This window comes from Corylus avellana, chromosome 10 (genome assembly GCF_965113065.1).
Source record: "Corylus avellana chromosome 10, dhCorAvel1.hap1.2, whole genome shotgun sequence".
Taxonomy (NCBI): Eukaryota; Viridiplantae; Streptophyta; class Magnoliopsida; order Fagales; family Betulaceae; genus Corylus; species Corylus avellana.
The window spans coordinates 3,337,633-3,361,682 of NC_142499.1; the positions used below are offsets into that span (position 1 = coordinate 3,337,633).

The 24,050-nt window shown below is 35.9% G+C and overlaps 2 protein-coding genes across 3 annotated transcripts; one reads left to right on the forward strand and one right to left on the reverse strand.

Annotated features, from left to right (window-relative positions):
* Positions 1 to 719: 719 nt before the first annotated feature.
* RECA3 (RECA homolog 3) lies at positions 720 to 12,963 on the reverse strand. Of its 2 annotated transcripts, none has more exons than XM_059607667.2 (8): positions 12,750 to 12,963; positions 7,827 to 7,887; positions 6,321 to 6,544; positions 4,142 to 4,229; positions 2,682 to 2,854; positions 2,415 to 2,498; positions 2,109 to 2,231; positions 720 to 1,376 (listed from the first exon to the last, which is right to left on the reverse strand). In XM_059607667.2, the coding sequence occupies exons 1-8, from the start codon at positions 12,840 to 12,842 to the stop codon at positions 1,080 to 1,082; spliced, it is 1,143 nt and encodes a 380-aa protein (XP_059463650.2). In that variant the 5' UTR covers positions 12,843 to 12,963; the 3' UTR covers positions 720 to 1,079. The 2 variants fall into 2 exon arrangements, with proteins under 2 accessions (XP_059463650.2, XP_059463649.2); XM_059607666.2 differs by having other exon boundaries at positions 2,352 to 2,498; positions 12,750 to 12,962.
* A 908-nt stretch (positions 12,964 to 13,871) lies between these two features.
* On the forward strand, positions 13,872 to 18,986 carry LOC132192150 (Transmembrane proteins 14C). The gene is made up of 6 exons (XM_059607397.2): positions 13,872 to 14,109; positions 14,576 to 14,804; positions 18,025 to 18,192; positions 18,329 to 18,375; positions 18,460 to 18,500; positions 18,625 to 18,986. Exons 1-6 carry the CDS (start codon positions 14,002 to 14,004, stop codon positions 18,719 to 18,721), a joined length of 690 nt encoding a protein of 229 aa, XP_059463380.1. The 5' UTR covers positions 13,872 to 14,001; the 3' UTR covers positions 18,722 to 18,986.
* Positions 18,987 to 24,050: the final 5,064 nt, after the last annotated feature.

The following is a 24,050-nucleotide window of genomic DNA, read 5'->3' on the forward strand; positions in this document are numbered from 1 at the left end:
TGACATCGGACAATATCAAATAATATCAAATAATTATGATCATATCGTTCCCTTTTCCTAACATTTTCCTTGTCCTCAAGGAAAAAATCTAAACTAATCTAAATGAAAACCAATTAACAATAACAAATAAATAAAACTACAAATGCCCTTTGAAGTCCACGAGGTGCTCATGGGTCACTTCTTTTTCTTTTCCTTTTGTCTTTCTCTTCCATAACACACATGAAGCTCTTCTTTCGCACTTTTTTTTTTTTTTTTTTTTTTTTTTTTTTTCTTATGAGCCAAATAAAGACACCGTCGATATTTTCTTTCGTACTCGTAACAAAACTGACTTCCAGAGGCATGGAGGGTTGTATTTTGTTTTCTTTTGGCTTTTGAATCGCAGTAATTGCCAGCTGGGGATGGGTTTTTTGGGGTGGTTTTGTGATTGTTTTTCTCTCGGTTTTGGCAAGCGGTGGGAGTGAAGGATTTTAAGGATTTTATTTATTTAATTTTTTGGATGGGTCGAAATTTTTTATCGGAAGAGACAAATTGACGCCATTGAACTAGATGACCAAGTATTTTGTATAGTGTTTTGGAATTATTGTTTTCTCTAGGTTGTATCTTTACTTCCAAAATAACAAATAGAAATGATTTAACTATTAACTTCTCATTAAATCAAACAAGTATTTTGCTAGAGAAACAATAGCTTAAACAGAGTTAAATATACATAATTCTGAAAATCTACCAAAGATGTTTTCATTGTTCTTCCGTGTACATAATATTACAACAAAACTTTTATGACTTATTACATTGACTCTTCAAGATAAACAAGCTAAGAATAGGAGCATTAACCCACAGCACATTTAGTCACAAGACAGCCAAAGAGACCAAACCATACAAGCTCCTATGGTTGTCTTCTGAGATTTATGGTCCTCAAATGCTTAATGTACATCAAGAGCAACCTTTCTACCCCAAGAGGAAGACACTTTGTAATCTCAAGTTCAAAGATCCTTCAGATCGCTCACATGTTTAGGAAAGTTGCTGGTCCTTTTCGGCATCTAACCTACCATATTAGAGTATAAATCATCAATTTAAAGGATCTAACATGATTTTCTCCCTCCTTCAAACAAATGTCTTCTTAAGATCATGACCATCTTATCAAGGATTCCAACATTTTCCGCCAGATAATTTTCAGCTTCATGTTTGTAACTGAATACTTTCCCTCCTATGAGGTAGTTACTTCCTTCTTTGACAATGAGTCCATGTTCACAAGCCAACTCCAAGGCCTCGGACTCACAGCAAAACCCTCTCCCAAACCGTATCCCCAGTTCGGCCATTTTCATCGACGGTGCCAGACTATTTTTCACCACTTGCACGCAAACCACAAGACCAGTTACCTGAAAAGTCAGATATTTTTATAGAAAAAATAAATAAATATATTACAACCTCAATGACTGGAGAGGAAATGGGTACGTTAGATTATAATAAAAAAGATTAAAGTGAAAAAACAGAAGTGCTAAGAGAAATAAATTATAAACCAAAAACGGCAAAATCCTGACTATCAATTAAAAGAGAGAATGAAACAAAAACTAACATCTATAGTAATCTTAGATACAATAGACCATGCTCATCTTTCTTGGCCATGACTGGTTTTCGGCCAGTTGGTGATATTCCAGTTGGTTCATATTGTTTTTCATCCAGTTTGGTGATCTTTCAGCCGGTTCATTGCTGTTGCGGTCAGTTCTAACAGTTTTTCGGGGAGTTCAGTTCGTTTTTTTCCGTATTGGTGGATTTAAAGCCAGTTCAGTGGTGTTTTTGACCAGTTCTTCATTTTTTTCAACCAATTTGATGGTATTTCAGCCGGCAGATGAGTGTTTATGAAGTCTTTGTGGCAACAAGAGTTTATTTGTTACAAGTTGAGTTTATATGATATATAAGCTCCAGCTTAAGGAGTGTTAAAGAGAAAGACACTTCCTTATTCTAGAAGGTGTGTAAGGTGTCCTAAATCTAGAAAATTGTATTTACTCTTAAAAATACTAGTGTATGAATAAAAAACCTGTCAATTTTTGGTGAAATACACTAATCTTAACACTTATCAATGCTCATTATCAAAAGTGACAGAAGATGACCTTATCCTCAGTCTTGAGCAATTCTTTTCTTATCATCTTCAGTCGTACAGCTGCATAAAATTTCAAGGCATTTCCACCACATGTGACCTCCTCCATATGCCCTGATCTTGGACTTAATCGGACCTGGAAATAAAAGATAATAATGGAAGACAAATGACATTACTCCTAGCTATAACTGATAAGAGAGTGTATGACACATAAACAGAGAAGTTCAAAAAAATGACATAATATATTGTCTTCAACCTGATTAAGGAAAAGAATAAGAGTTTTAGATTGGCATAACGAGTAGTTAATTTTTCTAAGTGCCTGGGTCATTATTCGTGATTGTACATCTTCCGTGGTGCCACCTATCTTTTGATCAATTTCACATTGGGGAACAAGGGCAGCTACCTGAAAAACCCAACAAGCCAAAGAGTATTAATGCATGAAGATATTAGTCCCCACAAAGGAAATTAAAAAAAAAAAAAAAAAATAGTTGTACTAATATAGGCTCCAAGGTCCACACAACAACAAACTGCTAGGTTAACAGGAGATATTGCGCACCACAATCAAGTATAAGAAATAATCACTTACACTATCAACCACGATTACATCTACAGCTCCACTTCTGGTCAGTGTATTAACCACAGATAGCAATTTTTCAGCAGAACTTGGCCGTGAAATAAGAAGATTTTCCGTGTTTACACCCATTGATTCTGCGAGAGAGGGGTCCATTGCATTTTCTACATCAAGATATGCACAATAACCTGCCAAAAGATGATCCAGTGAGGCAAAGACATTAGAGTGTAAAAAAGCAGGCTAAAGAACAATAACTACTCTAATGAAAATATTAGGCAGGGTATAAAGAGAACGCCAAAAATAACTACCAAATAGCTCTAATACAAAAATTTAGACATCTTTTTGTGTACCTAAGGGTGCCTTACGCTTTTAATGATATGTGTCAATTACTCATCAAAAGAAAAAATTGGCATTCTCTTTCCAGACTCTTCTCTTCTCTGCCCCACTTTTTCTCTCTTTTTAGTTTAATATACTGTTTAAACTTAGTATCAGAGCAATTAAAATCCTAGTAAGTAATTCAGAAAAATACAGGGAAACACTATGTCATATGTTCGCTGATGTCAATCATACGGATGTTGATGTCAGCATAGAGAAAACACCCGAGTTCTTCAATCGGTTCAATATGGGTCTCTCATCCGCAGCTCTTGTAGTCTGTTTATAATCGTAAGAGGCTTTTTTTTCAGGATGGTCTGTCAAACGCAATCAGCTAAGGGTCGAGTAAGAAAGATTTAGGTCATTTCATTGAATCGAGTTGATAAAGGAAGCCTTTTTTGGGTTCTTCGGCTGTTTTTGGGTGTTTTTTATACAAGGAGAAAAATTTAAGTGGCTGTGGTGTGATCTCTGGCGGTTGAACATGGTGGTTCTGATTGGGGAGAGGAAAGGACAAATCGTTTAGGGTGTTGGATAAAGACAGGTTGTAAAATGTCACACTGATTATTCAACCATATGTTTTCAATAAACTTCTAAAATTTCCAGTTTCTTTTCTGGGAATTGTTGGTTAAGTGTCTTTGCATATCATAGAATATAAGATTTTTTTTATAAAAAAATCATATTATGAAAAGAGTTCTTAAAACTTTTATCGCATAACAGAAGCAAGGGAGGGTCATCTATTACAAAAAGATTATTTAATGCCACCATAAGTGAAGAAACAAAGGTAAAAGGTATACATTGTGGAAGAAATGTAAAAAATCCTTAGTCATTGAACTCTTATGTGGGAAGAGGTTCAAACATCCCTGAACAATAACCAAAATACGCACGAAAGTTTTGTCTAAGAATCTATAATTAGCTTTGATTAATGTTATAACTGTATATAAGAACAATCATGGGTTTTGGCATCTATGTAAAATAATTAATCCAGATTTGTCAATAATGGCTTAAAAAGAATCTTCCTGCTTTCCTTAGCAAACCAAACTAATTGAAGTGACACCAAAAAACACTTCCAATCACAAGGTCTCAGAGAAAAAAATCGTATGCACCTCCAAGCTTTTGAGCTTCCTTGATGATGTGAAGGGCAAGTGTTGTTTTTCCAGATGCCTCTTGCCCATAAATTTCAACAATTCTTCCCTGCAGAGTGCAGATTAAAGCTGCAATGACACTGTTCTATTTCTTTGAAGCTAAACTTAAACTTGAGATCAAAATCATTACAACAACAAATTACTCACATACAATCATCCCTGCAGAGTGCAGATTAAAGCTGCAATGACACTGTTCTATTTCTTTGAAGCTAAACTTAAACTTGAGATCAAAATCATTACAACAACAAATTACTCACATACAGTCATCAAGAAGTAACTGATTCATATTTAATTTTTTTTATACATTGATAGGCTGCAGTTCCAAAGTTTCATCTAAAAACACTCATCAGCTGAGTACTCAAAAGCATGGCAAGTGGCAGCAGTAAATGCCCAAGCCATACATCATGAACAATATGAATATAAGTAAAAGCAAAGCAAATACTGCAAATGAAAAGTGTGAAATGTGAAAACCCCTCTTTCAATTAATGAATTAACAGATAAGAGACTTCAAATAACATGGTTGACCAAGCATGCAAGAAGAAAGGCACTAACTCAATACCAAATATAAGCATGATATTGAGGATTGACATGAACAACCATATATTAAGGACGTATTGGAAGTACCCAAAACCTTGAACATGATAGAAACAAGCACCCAACTCAAGGAGTCAAAAGAGTTATTTTCTTGAACATGATATTAAGGACTTACAGGGAGTACCATATATTGAATCATAGTTTCAACATGTGTCCAAGATGCATGTTAATGAATACGTTGAAATCTCTGGTTTGGCATTAAGAATAGTACAAATCAGAACTAAAACAGAAATCCCACATATAATCATCACTCTCAAAAAAATAAAAGAAACTTATCTTTCTTTTCTTTGTTTTCTTTCTCTTTTCCTTTTTTTTTTTCCCCACCAATAAAATCACCTTAATTCAAAAATAGGGTCACAACTCTCTTTGGTTGTTGTCAAGAACTGGTATTTAAGAAAAAAAAAACAATAAATTAAAAGGCTAGGATAAAAAGTACCTAAAAAAGGGATCATTTACTGGCTTTAGGCTAATTAATATTTTTTCTTTTATGCATAATCAAAAAATCATCAAAAGCGAAAAGTGCAATCCAGGTACACGGGAAGTAAACAAGAGAAACAAATATCCAAGACTATATTGTAGACTTTAGGCTAACTAATATCCAAGAAGTATTCAGGTCTAAGCAACCATGAAATGAGGGGAGTTAAAGAAAAAGGCTTTTAACTCCACCACCATCTTTTCTCCATCTTCAAAGCTTTGGTAATTTCTTTCTCACCAAATGCACCACATCAAGCATAGTGGAATCATCTTCCAAAGAGCTTCACTCAATGGGTTACCACACTTCCCTCTCCAATAAGCAAGGGGAAATTTCACTCGATGAGGCATGGCCCACGCTAAGCCGAACAATCCAAAAATAGAGTTACATAAAGCACTAGCTCACTCACAATGGAGTAAAAGATGGTCAACGGTTAATCCACTCTTCTTGCACAAACAACACCAATAAATCACAATGATATGCCGCTTCATATAAATTCTCTTGAGCATTCACTTAGTAACAGAATTTCTTCTGTTGTGGTTTACAATAACTATGGAATTACAGAGTAATGGTTCCCAACTCTATTCAACTGAAAAATTAAACAAAACCATCATTTTAAATTCATCGAGTCTAATACCCATCAACTTAGAGAGAACATTCAGATATCTAATAATAGGGAATTATAACATAAAAAATCTGGCCCACAATTTTTTAAAAAAAATTCATCTTGCAATCCACATATTTATTCATTTAAACTAATGTTGAGGAAAAAAAACTTGTTAATTCAAAACCCGCATAGTGATGCTCTGGGTACAAGGAAGTCCAAATCAACAGTAGCAATGGTCAACTAACCTGGGTATCTTTGTCAAAAACAAAACAACATAAGGCTAGCTGTACCATAAAAGGGCAAGCACAATACATTTACCACGCATCTATAATGGTGCCATGCACTAGGAATCTGCATGTGCCTCTTGCATATATCACTCACTTCCCAAGCATGTGAGGGGCGCATAAATACATATTCTCATAACAAACATGTGGAAAGAGGAAAATGTTGCTGTGTCAAATAATCACCTTTGGTAATCCTCCAACTCCAAGAGCTATGTCAAGCTTTAATGAACCAGTAGATATCACAGGTGCACGTCTAGTGCTAAAAAACCTCTGCAATGACAACATAGATTCTCTACCAAAATCACTAGCAACTTGTGAGAGAGCTAGACGTAATGCAGTGTCTTTTTCTGATGCTTTGACATCATCATGGAGTTCATCACATTCAAACTCTGAAACTTCAGCTTCAGCTGAGAATATGAAAACATTAGATTTCACAAATTAGAGCAACTCAATCCTTCACTACCAACTAAATACACATTCACTAGGAAGTCTAGTAAGATAATAAATTAATGTAAATGGCATCAGCAGTAGGAAACTACATGTAAGATAAGGCAGATCTGGCATTAAATGCTACACATTGATTGACTCAAGAAAGACAATTTCCTTTAACACTATACCCAGATCTGATGAGTTACACCAGAATTAGCAATCTCAGCCATTTCAACATAAGGAAACAGTACGAGATACTAAAGGTCTAGACAAGAAAAAAGTGATAAATTACTAAAAGTTGTATTGGCAATAGCAAACCATATTCGAAAGGTAGATGGATGTATGAGGAGATTATTCTTTCCTATTTCTAGCTTATTCTTTAAGGCCATCTATCAACAGAAGTTATTTGATAGACTAACCAATCAATTGTTAGATGTTAAGATAGATGTGTGCAACACTAGGAATGATAGACTGAGGGATGTAGATATTCTTGAGAAGGTGGAATGGTACCAATTGAAGATAAAATGAGAAGAATCATTTAAGATGGTATGGCATATGCAATGGAGGCCCACAAATGTGATGGGAAGAAGAGTGATTACATCAATGTGCTGCAAAAAGTGAGGAAAAAAAAAAGTAAAACAATGTTGGTAGAAGTTATAGGGAAAAACATGATTGTTAGAGAGAAAACTAGGGATCCATATAGCCAACCCCAACTAGTTGGTATAAAGGCTTAATTGAATTGGGAGAACCAATGATAGTTGGACCGTTCACTAGCATGCGCTTATAATAGCAGCAAACTGTAGCTTATAATTATGGACATAGTAAAGCAAAATCATTCTCTCAAAAATTACAACCAATCCAACTTTCTGGACCTTCTATTTAACAATCATCAATTGCATCTGCCAATATTATATTCAAGGCAACATTTATTGGGAGCTATAACTTTATGCAATAGTATTCAAATCTAGCATAATATCACTGTAGGAAACATGTTTCTACTTATGATGCCTATGTTATTGGTGGAGCTGCACGCAAGTGATAAGAGTCCATATAAGTTTTAACTTAGTTTTATGTCCCAAAACAAACACAACACAAGCATGCATGCATGTGTGCCCCACCATACGCACATACATAAATAGACAATAATTTCTAAAGAAATTAGAAACCATATTTTCAGATATTAAGGAGGGGCATAGATCATGAATAGGTGTGCATTTATGCATGTATGGATAGAGAGGTAGATTATGAGCTGGTCTCTACCTACAGTCGAAATACGATGGATGTTCGTGCACATAGAGGTAATCTCATCTTTTCTTCCACTCTGGTAGAAAAAGAAAAAGAAAATTGATTACAGAACAACAACAAAACAATGAAAGCAATAATACTCATTTAATATATATAAAAAAAATATAACAAACATGAAAAGTGAAAGAAACAAACATTTGATTTTTGTGGAAGAGTGACCATGAGCAAATCTCTAATAATGCCAAAAATGCATCATCTAAATGAGAAATCAGAATAAAGTAGAAAGCAAAAGGCATGGTAGGACAGGGTATAGCCTATATTGGTATATAACATGAAATTTATCAACAGATCTCCAGAGAAGAATGGCTAACAACACTATAACCCCTGAAACCCTCCAAGGATGTTAGAGACAACAAAAAACAGACCTTAAGCATCGTTATAGATAAAGATCTATAACCCCAAGGGGTTGGCTCAAGTTGTAAGGGTCTTAGTCTTGGTAGTATTTCCACCAAGTCTAAAATCCAAATTCTCTTGGGTGCAAAAAATTCCTTGGGGGCCAGCTCATCGGCAAAGCCAAAGTATTACTCGATCCATATGGAGAGGGTGCTTTGCATGGGTCCGAGGTTTACTCGATAGAAGTGGGTGCACGAATTAACTCTGCTTTGAAGGGGTTCCTCATCATTTAATTTTTAAAAAATAAAAAATAAATAAAGATAAAGATCTACAACTAGATCTAAAATGTATAAAATGCTATCTGACAACTACTAAGGAAGTGCCTACAGTGCATGGAAAGTGACAAAAACCAGTCTTCTAGAGTGTACCTCCTATAATATATGCCAAGCTTCCCAGCCCTAAAGTCTTTCTCCCAACCAAAATTTGCCCAATGATTCAAGACCTAAAGTGAAAGTGAATTTACCTTTACAAACAGATGAAAGAACCAAAAATGTTTACCTCAAGCAAAAAGTTATAACCACTGAAAGCCACAAAATAAAAACAATAAGTATTATTTCACTTTGTCCTCCTCGCTGCAGCTTTCTCCTTTTCCTAGGTTTAATTTGCTTGCTGCAGCTGTAGTCAGCTCCAGCAAGTTTGTGCCACCCTCATAAACAGGGTCTTTTTTATACACAGTCTGTATTGAGGTGTCTTCCCACCCTAAGTGGAACTTTTATGGCAATTGGTATTCCCGAATTTGCTCATTTCATTTGGATTCAATCAATTGGTATCAGAGCCAATGGTGACAAACAATGAAAGGACATCAAAGCTGGAGGACGAGGTGTACGATATGCACAAAAGGGTTTGCTGCTTGGAAGTTGCAGCAAGAGCTAAAGCCCAAGCTATATCTAAGCGTCTACCGTAGATTGTGACATGCTAAAGGAAGTAATAGGATTAACTTCTAACTCACAACCAGATAATGTATTAGTCGGGAGTTTGTATTTGTGGACTGTGTTGTGATGGGCTTTTGCCTTGGTATGGGCAAGATGTCCTTGTATTGAAAAGTCATGATCTACTTGGGAGTGCTGCTCTTATCTAGTCCAAGGTTTGTCGCTGCTCTCTAAGGGAGGATTGGCAATTTAGAACTTGCTAGTGTTCAATCGTGCTCTTTAAGATAAATGGTTGTGCTATGGGCTTGAGAGAGAAGCTTAGTGGATAGTGGCGATGGACTCTAAATTTGGCAGTTCATGGGGCGGGTGGTGTTCACTTAAGCCTTTTGGAGTGTTCGGGGCGGGGTTATGGAAGAATATTAGGAAAGGTTGGAGGAAATTTTCACATCATACCAAATTTGAGGTGGGTGATGGCTCTATGATTAGATTTTGGCATGATCAGTGGTATGGGGATGTAACTCGTAAGAAGGCTTTTCCAGTTTTATTTGGTATTGCTCATACAAAGGATGCCTATGTTGCGGCTCACTTGGAGTTTTATGGTGGTTCCAACCAGTGGGCTGTAAGCTTCGCTAGAGCAGCTCATGATTGGGAGATGAATGTCTTTGCTTCTTTTTTCCAGGTATTGTACTTAGCTAGAGTGCGGCGAGGATGGGAAGATAAGTTGTGGTGGGTCCCCTCCAAAAGAGGGTTGTTTAAGGTTAAATCTTTCTATTGCTCACTGGTTTGTAGAAAAGGATGCCGCTTCCCTTGGAAGAGTATGTGGCAGACTAAGGCTCCTTTGAAGTTCTTCCTTTGATGCAACAAGATATGCCCCTTCTCTTTTGAAACCGGTTGTCCAAATGGTGACCACAATGGAGGTATTGGTGCTATAAAGCTTCTTAGACCTTTCTTGGAAATCATTGACTCATTGGAATTGGACTCTTTTTACACAGAATTGGGTGGACCTAATGTCTTTCTAGCTTGCTGGAGGTAAAAACAAATGGTATACTCACAGTAGAGATGGTTTACGCGTTGGCAGAAAATGGGCCTGTCTCAAGAAGTGGGGCTGTTGTTGATGCTCATCCAAGGAATGAAGAAGTTTGGACGATCAGCTTACCAACTATTTTCCAATCTGAACCTTGAGGACAGCGTTCATTTTAAGGGGGAGCGAGTGCTAGGCCCTAATGAAACCAGAAGTTGTGGGCTGGACTGGGGGGAATGGAGTGCTCTATTTTGTGGGGTAGAAAACATGGCAGAACATAGGACTCTTGTGAGCAGCGTGACAATGATCATGGCTTATGGAGGAAGTGATTCCGGATAAGTGGGGAGTGGACTTGGCTTTAGCTAGTGATCGTCAGTAGTTTATTTTGGTTATGCTATAATGTAAGGTAGTGAATAGAGTTGTGTGACCGAGTGCAGTTATGTGGTTAGTGTTGGGATTGTGGGTAGTTAGTGGTGCACTGATCTAAGTGGTTAAAGGGAGATGAGAACTGTGTTTAGGGCAGAGAAGAGAAGAACCCTTCATCTTGTACTGAGGTGTGCTCCCACCCTAAGTGGAACTTTTCAATGCAAATTTTATTCCAGTCCTTGCTCATTTCATTCGAGTCCCATCACCTTATCCCTAGCCTATCTAACCACGTTTCTATCCAACCAATATCAATGACAAATGAAATCCCTCCAACAGAAAACAACTTCATGAATGCAATTTGTTCTCACAAGCTTGCTTGAAACTGAGTGACTGCATGTACTCTTAACTCTATGATTTACCACACCTTGTTCCTCCGCTATGATTTTTCTTGTATTTGATTACTAACTGAACTATAGCTCCTCAACCATGATTTTTGTTCATCCATCATTTCAACTTCAAGTCTTCATATAGTTTTTTTACCAAAAAATTTAACAGCCAATATTTAAAGCCAAGCAAGTAATGGAGAAGAGATCTAAAAAAGCATGAAAAAAAAAAAAAAACTACAATCTGAGGCAGGAGCCAAAAGAAAGAGAATCTTAAAGAATAAATAAATCATTTAATTCTACTAAAGTCTGTTAAATCACTACTTATCCCAAAAGCTTAAGTTAATAAGAAGAGATGAATTTTAATATTTAATTTATATTCTAAGACTCCCCCTCAAGTGTGGATTCAAACTCACCCTTAATAAGTAAGGCCTAACACATGAAATATTTAATTGAAATGGGAAGCAAATTGTGGAGTCCGGGTTCGAACTCATGACCTCTGGCTTTGATACCCTATTGAATCATAATTTATCTTAAAAGTTTAAACTGGTAGGAAAAGATGAATTTAATTATTTAATTTATATTATAACATCGTGGTCCTTAAAAACTAAGACTATTTCTTTAAATTTCCTCCATAGACATCACATTAGGCAAGGTGGAATCATCTTCCAGACTGCATCAAGATGAGATCTAACCCCTAGCACTCTCCAACAGGTAAAGAGATCTACCACCCTTCTAGGCATAACTCAAACCAACCCTACACTGCTAAAGATAGTATGCCAAAGAGCACTTGCAATCTCACAATAAAGTAGAAGATGGTCTACTGACTCCTCATTCTTCTTACACATGCAACACCATTCAACCACAATAATATGTCATTTTCTTAAATTATCCATGGTGAGGATTTTCCCTAAGATGGCCAACCACGCAAAGAAAGCTACTTTCAAGGGAGCCTTATTCTACCGAATAATCGTCCAAAAGAAATGAGTGATATCATGGGAACAAGAACCCTATAGTAAGATTTTGCTTCCTTTTTCTATTCTTTCATTTTTTTTTACATTTTTACTTGTATAAAAAATTTTAAAAAAAAATTAAAAAAGAAAAAAAGAAAAAACATTGATTTAACATCAAACAACCCTATCTTGGAAGGAATCCAACGAAGTCTGCCCTCACCATCTTGTCTCACTCTAAAGGAATACAATAAGGTGAAAAGTGAGTTAAAGTGTTAATCTCCCAATCATGAGCTGCTATGAGAAAGTGAATATTCCACCTAATCAAATGTTTCTTGCACCCATAATCCCATAAATTTACAAGGTCTCTGAAAAACATTATATTTTCATTCAATTTCTAACCCTCGTAATCTTTTTCTATCCATCATCAGCATTTGCGTCTCATCATCAGCAATGGATCATGATCCTCCAATCTCAAGCTATTCATCACCCGTATAATCTGAGTACAATTTTACTTACTCTGAGACACCCTTAGTTTGTAATTGATATCTTCTTTTCCTATAATTACAGTACCTATACAAGGGCCTTTTTTTCTTCTTTTGCATGTGCATCAAGCTAAGCAAAAGGAAGAAGAGTTCCATATGTCACTGCCCTGCACACAAGCTGCTTTTTTTTTTTTTCCTTCTTTATAATTTCATACTCATGCAAGTATATACTGGAATCATTACAAAGTATCCAAAATACTTCTGCAGCAACAGAACCAACAAATTTACAAAATGCCAGAAGTGTATCCCTATAAAATACAGAATCAACCAAAAATGCAAAATTAAAAAAAAAAAAAAAAAAAAAAAAGGAGAGAGAGAATAGTGAATAAAAAAAAGAGAGGGAATAGTGACCTGGTAGAGAGGGTAGACTAGAGAGGAGAGGCGAGGTCTTCCGAACACGTTGAGGCGAAGAGAGCGTACAAGTGAAGGCGTAACGATACCCATCTTTTGTAGAGATTTTTTCTCTGAATATTTTGACTCAAGGGTTTAAGGTAAACATTCAAAAAAAGAAAAAAAAAAAAAACAGAGTTTATAATCTTAGGGTTTTTGAGATGCGAGGAAGACGCGCCATTTTTTGTTTTGTTGTCGCCTCGCACTAGTTGTCTGCTCTTGTAGATTGTCCACGTCTTGTCGTTGTTGTGCTTTTGCAGTGGTGCCCCTATGTACCTCGTTATTAGCTTTTGACCTCTTGATTTGTTTTTTTCTTCTATTCAAACAAAAAAACAAAAAAAAAAGAAAAGAAAAAAAAAAAGAAGAAGGAAAATTACAAATGAGGATCTTTTTTCTCTACCAAGGACAAAAAGAAAATTAGTGGAAATGTTTCCGAACACAAAGTGAAAAACGGCACACTTAATGACTTGATGTGCTTAATAATTAACACATTTAGAGATCTTCAAAACGGTCCAAATCTAAAATTAAGTTTAATGCTAGTTGATGTCCGAAACAATGTTAGTGATTCAAGCGAATGCCCATTCAATGAACAAATCGGGCTCTTTGATAGCCAAAATTGTGAGTAATTAGTCTCCCTCAAGAGTAACTTTTATAACTTTTTTTTTTTAAAAGAAATTATAACTTTATATATATATATATATATATATATATATATATAACATGTGATTGAAGTTTATTAAAAAAAAAAAAATTGTAAGCTGATCTCAATCATATACTAGCAAGTGTCAAGAATTTATAAAAGAATTATAGGTAATTTTTTAACGGTTCAAATTATATTTGTAATTTTTTTAATAATATTTAAGCCAAATTCATGTGTGTTGAGCATAGGAAAGGGCCCTACTTATTAGGGCAAGTGTTTGGGCGGCCCAAATACAACGGATCTAAAAGCTATTATTTGGAGGGTCCGAACAGATAGGGTCCGAGTCCAAGCAATTTGAACACGTGTCGGAATAGGTGAAAGTCCTCCGTTCACTCAACACCGGCATCCTTTATTGCACGGATCTTAATATATTTGACCAAAAGTGTGTGAATCACTGCACGAAGCTTCAGTATTTAATAAACAAAACAAAATTTCATATTTACAAGTCAGAATCCTTCGCTCTCTCTCTCGCTTGCGCGCGCGATCAAGTACAAGCACACGGAGATATCAGCAATGGCCGCGACGATCTCTCAGCTCTCGTGCTTCGCTGCAGTGAACGGCGGTGTGAGCCTACGGAGGAGGCTATCACTTGCAAGCCCATCGCTGCGCTGCTCTAATAAGGTACTTCGCTAAGCCCCCAGCACCCATAAAATTGAGGCAAGTAACAAAATGAAAGAAATGGGAGATATGAGAAAGTGAAAAAGATTGAATTTTGATTTTTTTGTGTTGCCGTGGTTATGTTATTGAGAAACCCCCCCTCGTAATTAGCCAGTGAATGAGCCAATTAGGGGTCAATACGGCGTCGTTTGTAGGATTTCCAAGCATTTCTCATTTGGGAAAGCTCGTTTGTGCCTTGGTTGCTCAAAGATGTTTGTAATTGTGAATTTTGCTTTCCCGGTGGTGCTTGATGTGGTGTCCTTTGGTTTCATTTTTGTTGCGCTAATTCGATTGATTGGTTTTGCTAACCGGTTGGACTGGTTTTTATGTGTACTTGTGCGCAATTGTCTTGCCATTAATGATTAATATGAAACTGTCTCATGGGAGGACTAAATGTGGTCGTGCAATCTAAAGGACTTGTGTTATCTAGTTTACAGTTTTTATGAGCCTTGATGGGCGTGGGACAGATGCTTCCGGTTCTGACGTCAAGACTACTCTGAGGTATGATGCATCAGAATTGGGTGTCGGAAAGTCACATCCGGATTTAGTAGAAAATGCTGCTGGAAAGTTGGGAGTGGATGAGCTAGTGCAGGAAAACGGTATCATTCAGCCAAAACGAGCAGCAAAAATCCATGATTTTTGTTTTGGCATTCCCTTTGGTGAGTGTGCACCGATTTGGTAAACACCTATATTGTTCACTTTGCTGCATCAAAGAGACTTGGCAGATAATACTCACTTTTATTCTTTTGATGAATAATAATTTTATCGAAAGAAAAAGGCAAAGCCCCCATACATGAAGAGTATACAAGAATCCTCACTTTTATCTGCCACTTGATGTGTCAAACTATTTCCAAGTTAATGAATAAAACACAAAATCTATTTAAGGGTTTGTTGGGCAATGATTTTGCTGGACATGTTAAGTTGATCTACTTATTAAATAAATAAATAAAAGGAATGGATGGATTAATTTGATCCTCTATTCCAATACTTTAGACAAAATATGTGTTATTTATATGAGATCCACCCATAGTTAGTTAATCATACTCAATACACGTATTTATGTCAATGATAAAATTCTTTTTGATAAGTATGTCAATAATAACATTCTAAATATTGGCATTCAGTTCTCTCTCTCATTTACGGTGTTTTGTTGACTTGATTTGTTAAGTTGCTTCAAAATTTTAGTTCTTATGCAGTCTAATATAAGACCTTAACATGCACTTAAACACGCTAAGCACGTAAACTTGAATTGACCTTAGCTACTACATCTTTGTAAAGTTGTAGAGATGTCCACAAAAGCATGTTAAGAGAGACATAGATTCAAAGCAAATAGAGGGTTTGGCTTAAGTATCTTTCTTTGAGTTTTGGATCTTTGTTTTAGATCATAGGCATATTCTTTTGTTTAATTTTTCTCTTGCGTATCTTTTGTATGCTTCCCATCTATTAAGCACGACACCCTTTTTTTGTACTGAATGAATATTGTTAGTTATGAAAAGAAAAAAGAAGATGAATTAAACTTCATATTTAAGTTGTAGGATCAAGTGGAGGGAGAAGTGCTTATGCTGTGATTTATAATTTGTTTCCATCTTCCATTTTAATCCGATTTGCATATTGAGGGACTTGATTGAATTATAACATAAGGGAAACAGATATTGCTGCTTATTTCAATTAAAAGAGAGTATTATAAATTTACAACTAAAATGGAAACTTGGAGAGGTATGGCGAACTGCTTGTCAAGAAAACTTGGATGACCACTTGGGAAGTCCTTGTGTTGCCCCCCTCCCTTTTATTAAAAAATAAAAAATGAAAGTGGTGAACTGCTTAACATCTTTAATCCAGTGCAAGGACCAGAAGACAAAGCAGAGATCTTTGGGTAAAAACCTTTCAAGTTATAGCTTAGTGATTTCAATTAGAATATTGCCTAAAAGTGCTTGTTCTTTGTAGGTAGCCCTGTGGGTGTGACATGAGTGATATAACAGCTGTGAAATATTACGTCCTTGTTTAATTTAAGTTATTTTCAACTCTATTTCGGAAATGGTTCGCAAAATATGCTTGGTCAATGTTCTCACACCCTTGATCAAGTGGTCCTGAATGTCACTATTGGATTTTAATGACTGAATATACTTGTGTGGAAACTGAAATGCAAGCCCTCAAGGTACAAGTTATGTTCTTCATCTTTTGAACCATGAATTGGAGGAGGTTGACCCACTAGGCATTTGCTTCAAGATCTATTTGTAGAGTAATTACTAGTCATAAGCTACTTATCAAAAAAAAAAAAAAAAAAAAAATTATAGTCATAAGCTGAATGTTCTATGCCTAAGAACATTTTGTATGTTTAATTTGACTGATATTGTAACACCCCAAATTTTATTCCATGAATTAAGGAAGTATTAATTTGAGAATGAGGCGGATTTGTAATATTTTATGGGTGAAATAATTAGTTTTGGAGAAATATAAGGAGTTAATTTTAAAGTTGGGATTGTAATGTTAGGGAAAGGAACCTTGAGGTAATTGAGGTATATACTATCAAGGTAAAATATGTTTTATAGGATTTAACTTTGATTATGGAGGATGTTAGCCAAATCATGGAAATAAGTGGGGTAATCGATAAAGGATGTTATTCTAGGCTTTAGATTTTCAAGAAGGCTTTAAGATGTTGGAGGGTTTGTCGCGTGCTAAGAAACATTTCCGGGAGTTGTTTTGGGTTCTAGATGATTTAGAAATAAGAGTTGGATTATAGGTGTTCGATTTTGGGTTAAGGAAATGGGACGGTTGACTGAATATCACTTGATAGGCAGACTTCGATTGATTGAAGTTGAAGTTTGATTGATCATACCTGTGGCGCTCATAGAAAGAATGATGTGGTAATTGAGCAATTTGTGAGTTTGATGTAGTCTACCTCGATTGATCGAAGTAGGGTTTTGAACGAGTGAAATGGAATCTACACGTGGTAGAATCACCTACGCGAGTAGGTGAGAAGTGACCCATATGACGCACTTCGATTGATCGAAGCAGGGTTTCAATCAATCAGAATTAAAGTTGTTAGAATGATGTGAAATTGGTAGGCGAGATCAAACGGCTGTCATTAGATCTTGCGAATTTCGATAGATCGAAATGCAAAGCAGCATGCAAGTAGGTGAGAAATGACATGCATTAAATGGGCATGGCATTTTTCAATCTATCGAAGCAAGTTTCAATTGATCAAACTAGGTTATTCTCTCATTTTGATTATTTTCCCCCCAGAGGAGAGAGAGAGAGAGTGCAGAGAAAGAAAGAAAGATTCTTAATTTACTGGTCTTCAAAACAGTATTTGTATTATTATTATTATTATTATTTTGTACTACTTTTCCCTTAGAATTACATTACTTTAAAGTGCTCAAAGTTTGAGAATTACAAATAAGTTAATAGTCGTGCATTTTGCTTAAAATGTCATGCTTTGATGTTAGGAGGAAGTTTAAATTTTGTTACACCACTTTAAATGTGCCCCCCCCCCCCCCCCCCCCCCACCCTCCCCCCAACCAAAAAGAAAAAAAGATCCCCATGGTAGACCATGACCAATTTTTGATACATGAAAGACAATGATCGGATGAACAAGGGGAAATGCATTTTTAGGTCACAACCTGTTCGAGGTTGGTCTCTTGGCCAAAGTAGTCCTATAATTGAAGTTGTTATGATTGTTATTACAGTCAAATCTGTTGGACCACATGTCTTCATGCAAGTTGGTTTGCACAGCACTTCTGTCCAAATTGCTAGTGATAACTATATATGCTAACTGAACAAGTACATGCCCTTTTTTTTTTCCCTTCAGGAAAATTAATGTTGCTTTTTTCTTAAATGAAGACTGACTTGTGCAAACTTTTAACTTATAACTTGTTACAGGTGGACTTGTTTTAAGTGGTGGACTTCTTGGTTTTGTTTTCTCAAGAAATCCTGCAACCCTGACTACTGGTGTGCTCTACGGAGGTGCTTTGCTAGCTCTCAGCATCTTTAGCTTAAAGATCTGGAGGCAAGGAAAATCCAGTTTACCTTTCATTCTAGGACAAGCAGGTTCTGATTTAATCTCACTTGAGACATTTTGATTCCTTCAATATCTTTTGTTAGTGTTAGATTTAAGTTACAGATTTACCTCTCTTTTTAGGAGATCATCCTATACTAATTATTTGTATACTTCTAAAATTTGCAGTACTATCGGCTCTTCTTCTTTGGAAGAACTTTCAGGCTTATTCATTGGTAATACATCAAGCAGAAAATTATTTTTACTCATTGACCCATTGATCTGATCTTTCTAACTTTATGACGGTACTGTTGGTGCAGACAAAGAAAGTATTTCCAACAGGTTTTTACGCTGTTATTAGGTATTGCCTTATCTGACTGCTAATGCTTTTTTTCCTTTATTTTCTTCTAATTTACTTGACAGGAGAGTTTACTTTCTTTAATCTGGTTTGACTCCTTTGTATTCTGTTTTTTGGTCCTCCAAAGTGCTGCAATGCTTTGCTTCTATTCATATGTGCTGATTTCTGGAGGAAACCCACCACCAAAGAAGTTGAAGCCATCTCCAAGTGTTGCATCATGGTGAAAAACTCCAAGGGTCTGAAGTGAATAGATATTAAAGGTTAGGGCATATTGTGATCAGATTTTGTATTGTGACTTCAAGGGTTATAGGTAAATAAGCCCCAAGTTGCTTAAATAAGCAGAAAATAGGTAAACTATGAGTTGAGCAAGTGTGTATTTTCTCATTTGTACGATGAGATACTCGATTGACAATTACTATTTCTTAATGTAAACGACTGGCAAGATTATGTTTCTCAGGATTTATGCAATATTGCTGATTATTCTGTCAATATGTGCTGCATTCAACACATGATTTATCCGCTTGGCAAAAAGTTGTATTTATACGTATGATCTCTGTTCCTCAATTGTAACAACTTACAAGAATGGATTTTCTATGACATTTGTGGGAAAATATTTGGGAATTTAAAATGCTTGCGTGTGTGCGAATTATATGTTTGGGAGAATCGCAGACACTAAAGCAATAGTTCAATAGTTTTAACGCGGCTATTTTTTCTTCAGATTAGGATTCTGTTATAAGGGGTAGCCTAAGAGAGAGGGTTGTAGGATCTACTTGTTTTAGTTCTAGTAGATCTCGTACCTTAGGTTCTCAGGGGTAGGTGGCTCATGCATCCCCCTTCTTCATCCCCTTCTTCTAAGCTGCTCGAACATTAGGTTCTCAGGGGTAGGTGGCTCATGCATCCCCCTTCTTCATCCCCTTCTTCTAAGCTGCTCGAACAATCTAATAACAAGGGATTCGGATCCTCTCCCATTACTCAAAAATATGAGTTTCTCATATTTCAAATCCTAGCCCTTAGTTGCATCCAAAGGTGTAACCTTTGCATAATTGTTTTTTACATTTTTCTATGGACTGCTCTACAATACGAAATACTCATTATAGTGGGTTCACAACAAAATGATGTTGGTCATTGTTAAAACAGCTACTGAATGGTTCTTTCTCTATGAAAGCGACGGATGATAAGGACATAAGGGGCAAGGGGTAAATGGATCGAACGGTGGGGATTGAGGTGGAGGGGCATGGCTAGTATTTAAAAATGGGGAAGCTTTGCAGAATTGTTTTTTACATTTTTCTATGGGCTGCTCTGCAGTACGGAAAGATGCTCATTATAGTGGGTTCACAACAAAATGATGTTGGTCATTGTTAAAATAACTACTGAATGGTTCTCTCTCTCTCTCTCTCTCTCAAGATGTTGGTCAGTGTGGCCTCCCAACTCGATCATGCAGATTTGTTGATTGCTGTTCCAGGTGTTTATCACCTTTATCTGAAATTTTGACTTTACGAATATTTGATTCCGCCATGGGCAGCCACCCCCAGGTCTTATGGGAGTGGCGGCACGGCCACCCCTAGGCCATGGGGTGACCGTGCGGCCACTCCCATCAGATCTGGGGGTGGCCGCGCGCCACCCCTAGGTCTTGTGGGAGTGGCGGCACGGCCACCCCAGCCACCCAAGGGGTGGCTGCGCGCCACCCAAACCACCCCTGGGGTGGCCGAGTAGCCGCCCCAGCCACCTCCCTTGGGTGGTTTCTCCACCCAAGTTGTTTTTTTTTTTTTTTTTTTATTTTTAAAAAAAATTAATTTTTTAATTCAAATTTGATATAATTAAGTGTTTGTTTTTTTGGTTTTGATCCAAGTGGACATGTGGCATAGCTTAGACCCTTGGATGCAAATTGACGGCTAGGATCAAAAATATGAGAAACTCATATTTTTTTAGTAATGGGAGGAGATCCAGATCCAATAAGAAGAGATTTTCATTCCTATTTCTTACCCCTATTTCCAGGATGATGTTTCCCTGGTGAGACTTAGGAAAAGCCACACTTTCTAATCTATGGTTGTTACTGCAACAGGATCATAGGAAAGATGCTAAAGTTGGGCAGCATTTATTTGATAAACAATATGGTATAGTTTTTTTTTTCCCCCCTTTCCTTTCTTTTTCTTCTTAAAACTGCATTTGCAAATAGGCTCAAGTTGGTGCATATATCTCTACTCACTATTCAGTGTTGGTTTACTCCTGGAACAGTGAAAACTGTTATTCAGATCATTATATACATAATTACCTTTTATATAAGGCAAAGTTTGGGAGATGAGGTGAAATGGAGATAATCTATTTTATGGTCTAGATTAGATATTACAGATCTAATGATGTATATATTGCTACATGGTGAATATGTTGCCACATCATTTAAATTCATGAATATCGTTAGCCTATGTATACTGTTAGATGCTGCAAAATAAAATCAAATGGATTATCTCTATTTTACTTAAAATTGAGATGATGATCTTATTCCATGAGTGCCATGACAATTTAACTTACAGATTCCTGTGCGTAGTTTCATCTCCACATCTTACATCTAATCCTCATTCCAAAGAGAAGGATTTAAACTTAATCATTTACTAATATCCTTGGCACTTGTCCTCAAGAGTTAACTCAATCGGCTGGAAACCATCCCTAATAAAGCGGGGTTCACTACTTCGAATCCCCCCCTCACCCTCTTGTGTGGACATGTAAATAAAAAATAAAAATAATAAATCCTTGGCTACGTTTATCTTATCATAAATTTCCCTTTCACATGCTTCTAAGTTTATTTAAGAGGGAACATACATGATTCTGAAATAAAATATGTAAAATTATCTTCTAACAATTGATTTATGACTAATTTTTCAAGTTTATATATATATATATATATATACACACACATACACTTTATGTAATACTATATATATATATATATATACACATACACTTTATGTAATACTATATATCCCGGCCATGTCTAAAAATTAAGAAAAAATGTAAAATTAGCCTATGTAATTTACTTGATTTATAATTAGCTATATGTGATATCAAAATGAACTTAGAAGTTTATAAGGTATTTAAAAAAAAAAAAAAAAAAAAAAAAAATCTCTTTACAGTCAAATTCCACTTAATAAATTTTGTTAATGTGCCACATCAAAGCCAATAAAATTATGACATATGTTCTATCTAATTTATGACTTTTAAAAAATACACCTTCGATTTTCCAGCTTTACTCCACATATATCAGACAGCAAGTAAATTTTTTGAAAAACTTAAATCTCTACTATAGTATATGTAGTATACTATATGTGGAGTAAGTCTAATATAATATGTAATTAAGAATATTATAATATAGCGTATAGTATATAAATATACTATTAACTAGTCAAGGAACAAGCAATAGAGAAACACAAAGAATAATTTCAACAAGATCTAAACTGACAAAAAGTTCAATCAATTAAGAAACCTTTTATGTTGTTTTCATATCGCACCAGTTTGCTATCATGGGTTTCACTGTACAAATGGTAATGAGATTTGTGTGCGAGTGTTGGGAGTACTTAGAAGGCGCTTTCAGCTTTACTTTTTGTTTCTTGTGGGCAACAGCTTCTTTCCCTTTCTAAACATTCCATTATCTAATACTAATCCATCACGAATTCTTCTTTTATATTCTAAAATGCTTATTGTCTAATGTGACAGTTGCCATATCAACTTTAATTTTATTATATATAAATTTTTGTAATCGCATCATACATATCTGTTTACTCTTTTTTTGCAACTGTACGTCACGTTAAGAGTTTGTGTAACATTTCTTTTTATGTTTTAGAAAACTTATAAACCACTCTTTAGGAGGAGGAGGAATATTGCGGCCGCCACAAGAGAAAGAGAGAGGAGAGGTGGGTTGGATTCACTTTTAACACATGGGTTTCATTGAGTTAAAAAATGGAAGATGATGGGAGAGGAGCTTGAATTGGAGGTGAGTCACTCTCCCTCAAGTGGATGACCAAATTTAACAGACTGACGCCATCACACCACCTTTGGGGGGGGGGAGGAGAGAGAGTTTCAAAAGACTTTGACATATTACATCACCATTTTTTTCTTTTTCAAAATCTATGGGGGCTCGAGGGGAAATATTTTGGCCCCCCCACACCTCCCTTAGCCTCCTTGGAGTAATCCCTGGATACACTAACAAATAACTATCAACTATAAACACTTAAAGTTGAAGATAGCAGCATAATGGAAATGTAATCATTTTATAAGATCCTTATATATGATTGTAGAAAGCATTACAGTAGAAAATCTTTCAACTATATCTATAGTCTATATATATATCCCATGTCTACTTCCAAAGAAGCTTGTTTGTGGAGACCGACATCAACATGGGATATATTAGCCACATATTGATGTTTCTGTCATAAAAATCCTTGTATAATTGTAAATTTGACTGGTGCTCAGTGCTGTATTATTTGAAAAAAAAAAATGAAAAAAAGAAAAAGAAAAATGAAGACTTTTTTAGGGTTTCGTTTTGTTCAAAAAGGAAATGTTGGAGAGCCAACCTATACGTTATTCCCCACTATATGTATGTGGGTGGAATATATTGTAAGAGCCACCATTTTCACGTACGTGGCAAATATGCAGAGATGGGTCTGCCCATATAACCGGTTTGAGAAACATGTGCTTCTCTAGGGTTTTGTTTTAGTGATCACCAACAACGACCCTTTGATATTATTGCATGCGCTAGCAGGCTAGCTATGAAGCGACTGAATTCTACCTCATTTCCATGTCATCTCTCATCAGCTTTAGGAAGTCCCTTCATGTCTTCTGAAGACAATAAGCCATGATCAATACGTACAGTTTCTTCTTCTCAGTGCAATTTGGTTGGAACCTTATCAGATTCCCACACAATATCGGTTATTTATTTATTTATTTTTCTACTTACATTTGAGAAGTCTTGTAAAGTTCTCCACTGATGAGAGTGTTGAACTGGCTACTTATGGTGATGACCTATTTACCTATGTGTATCTATATATGTGAACAACTTTATGGCTTGTTGAGATCAATAGGAAAAAGATAAAAGAAAAAGGGCATAGAAGTTGAACTAGATATACTTATGTGGATCGATGACCTATTTACCTACTGTGTATCTAAGTCTGTGAGCAACTTTATGCCTTGTTAAGATCAATAGGAAAAAGAAAAAAGAAAAAAGGGCATGAAATAAGTACAATTTTTTTTTTTTTAATCATGAAATAAGTACATGGAGTTGTGAAACTGAGAACTTTAGTGTTAAACTTGGTGGGATTATGGAGTTTGGAAAAAGTCTCTGCATAAGTGTTAGTAGTGTTAGTCTTTTTAATATTTGTAAGAGTTATAATTACCTCTTTCCATCTTAAGAGTTGTAGCCACGCAGGTCTCTTTATTTAGGTTTTCTCTTTATGTTATTTCCATTTAAGAGTCTTGTTTCCATCCAAAATAAGTTGGCATGAGCCCTAGTCCTATTAGGTTTTATATTTCAATAAGAGTATCTTGTGTGATTGATGACTCAAC

Bases quoted from the DNA above. Each gene is read 5' to 3' on its own strand.
- RECA3 (XM_059607666.2), bottom strand. From the start codon at position 12,842: ATGGGTATCGTTACGCCTTCACTTGTACGCTCTCTTCGCCTCAACGTG. The intron at 2,499-2,681 runs GTAAGTGATTAT...TGGGTTTTTCAG, and splicing joins ATGTAATCGTGGTTGATAGT to GTAGCTGCCCTTGTTCCCCA. The intron at 1,377-2,108 runs GTCATCTTCTGT...CTGACTTTTCAG, and splicing joins TGCTCAAGACTGAGGATAAG to GTAACTGGTCTTGTGGTTTG.
- LOC132192150 (XM_059607397.2), top strand. From the start codon at position 14,002: ATGGCCGCGACGATCTCTCAGCTCTCGTGCTTCGCTGCAGTGAACGGC. The intron at 14,805-18,024 runs GTGAGTGTGCAC...AACTTGTTACAG, and splicing joins TTGTTTTGGCATTCCCTTTG to GTGGACTTGTTTTAAGTGGT. The intron at 18,376-18,459 runs GTAATACATCAA...CTGTTGGTGCAG, and splicing joins ACTTTCAGGCTTATTCATTG to ACAAAGAAAGTATTTCCAAC.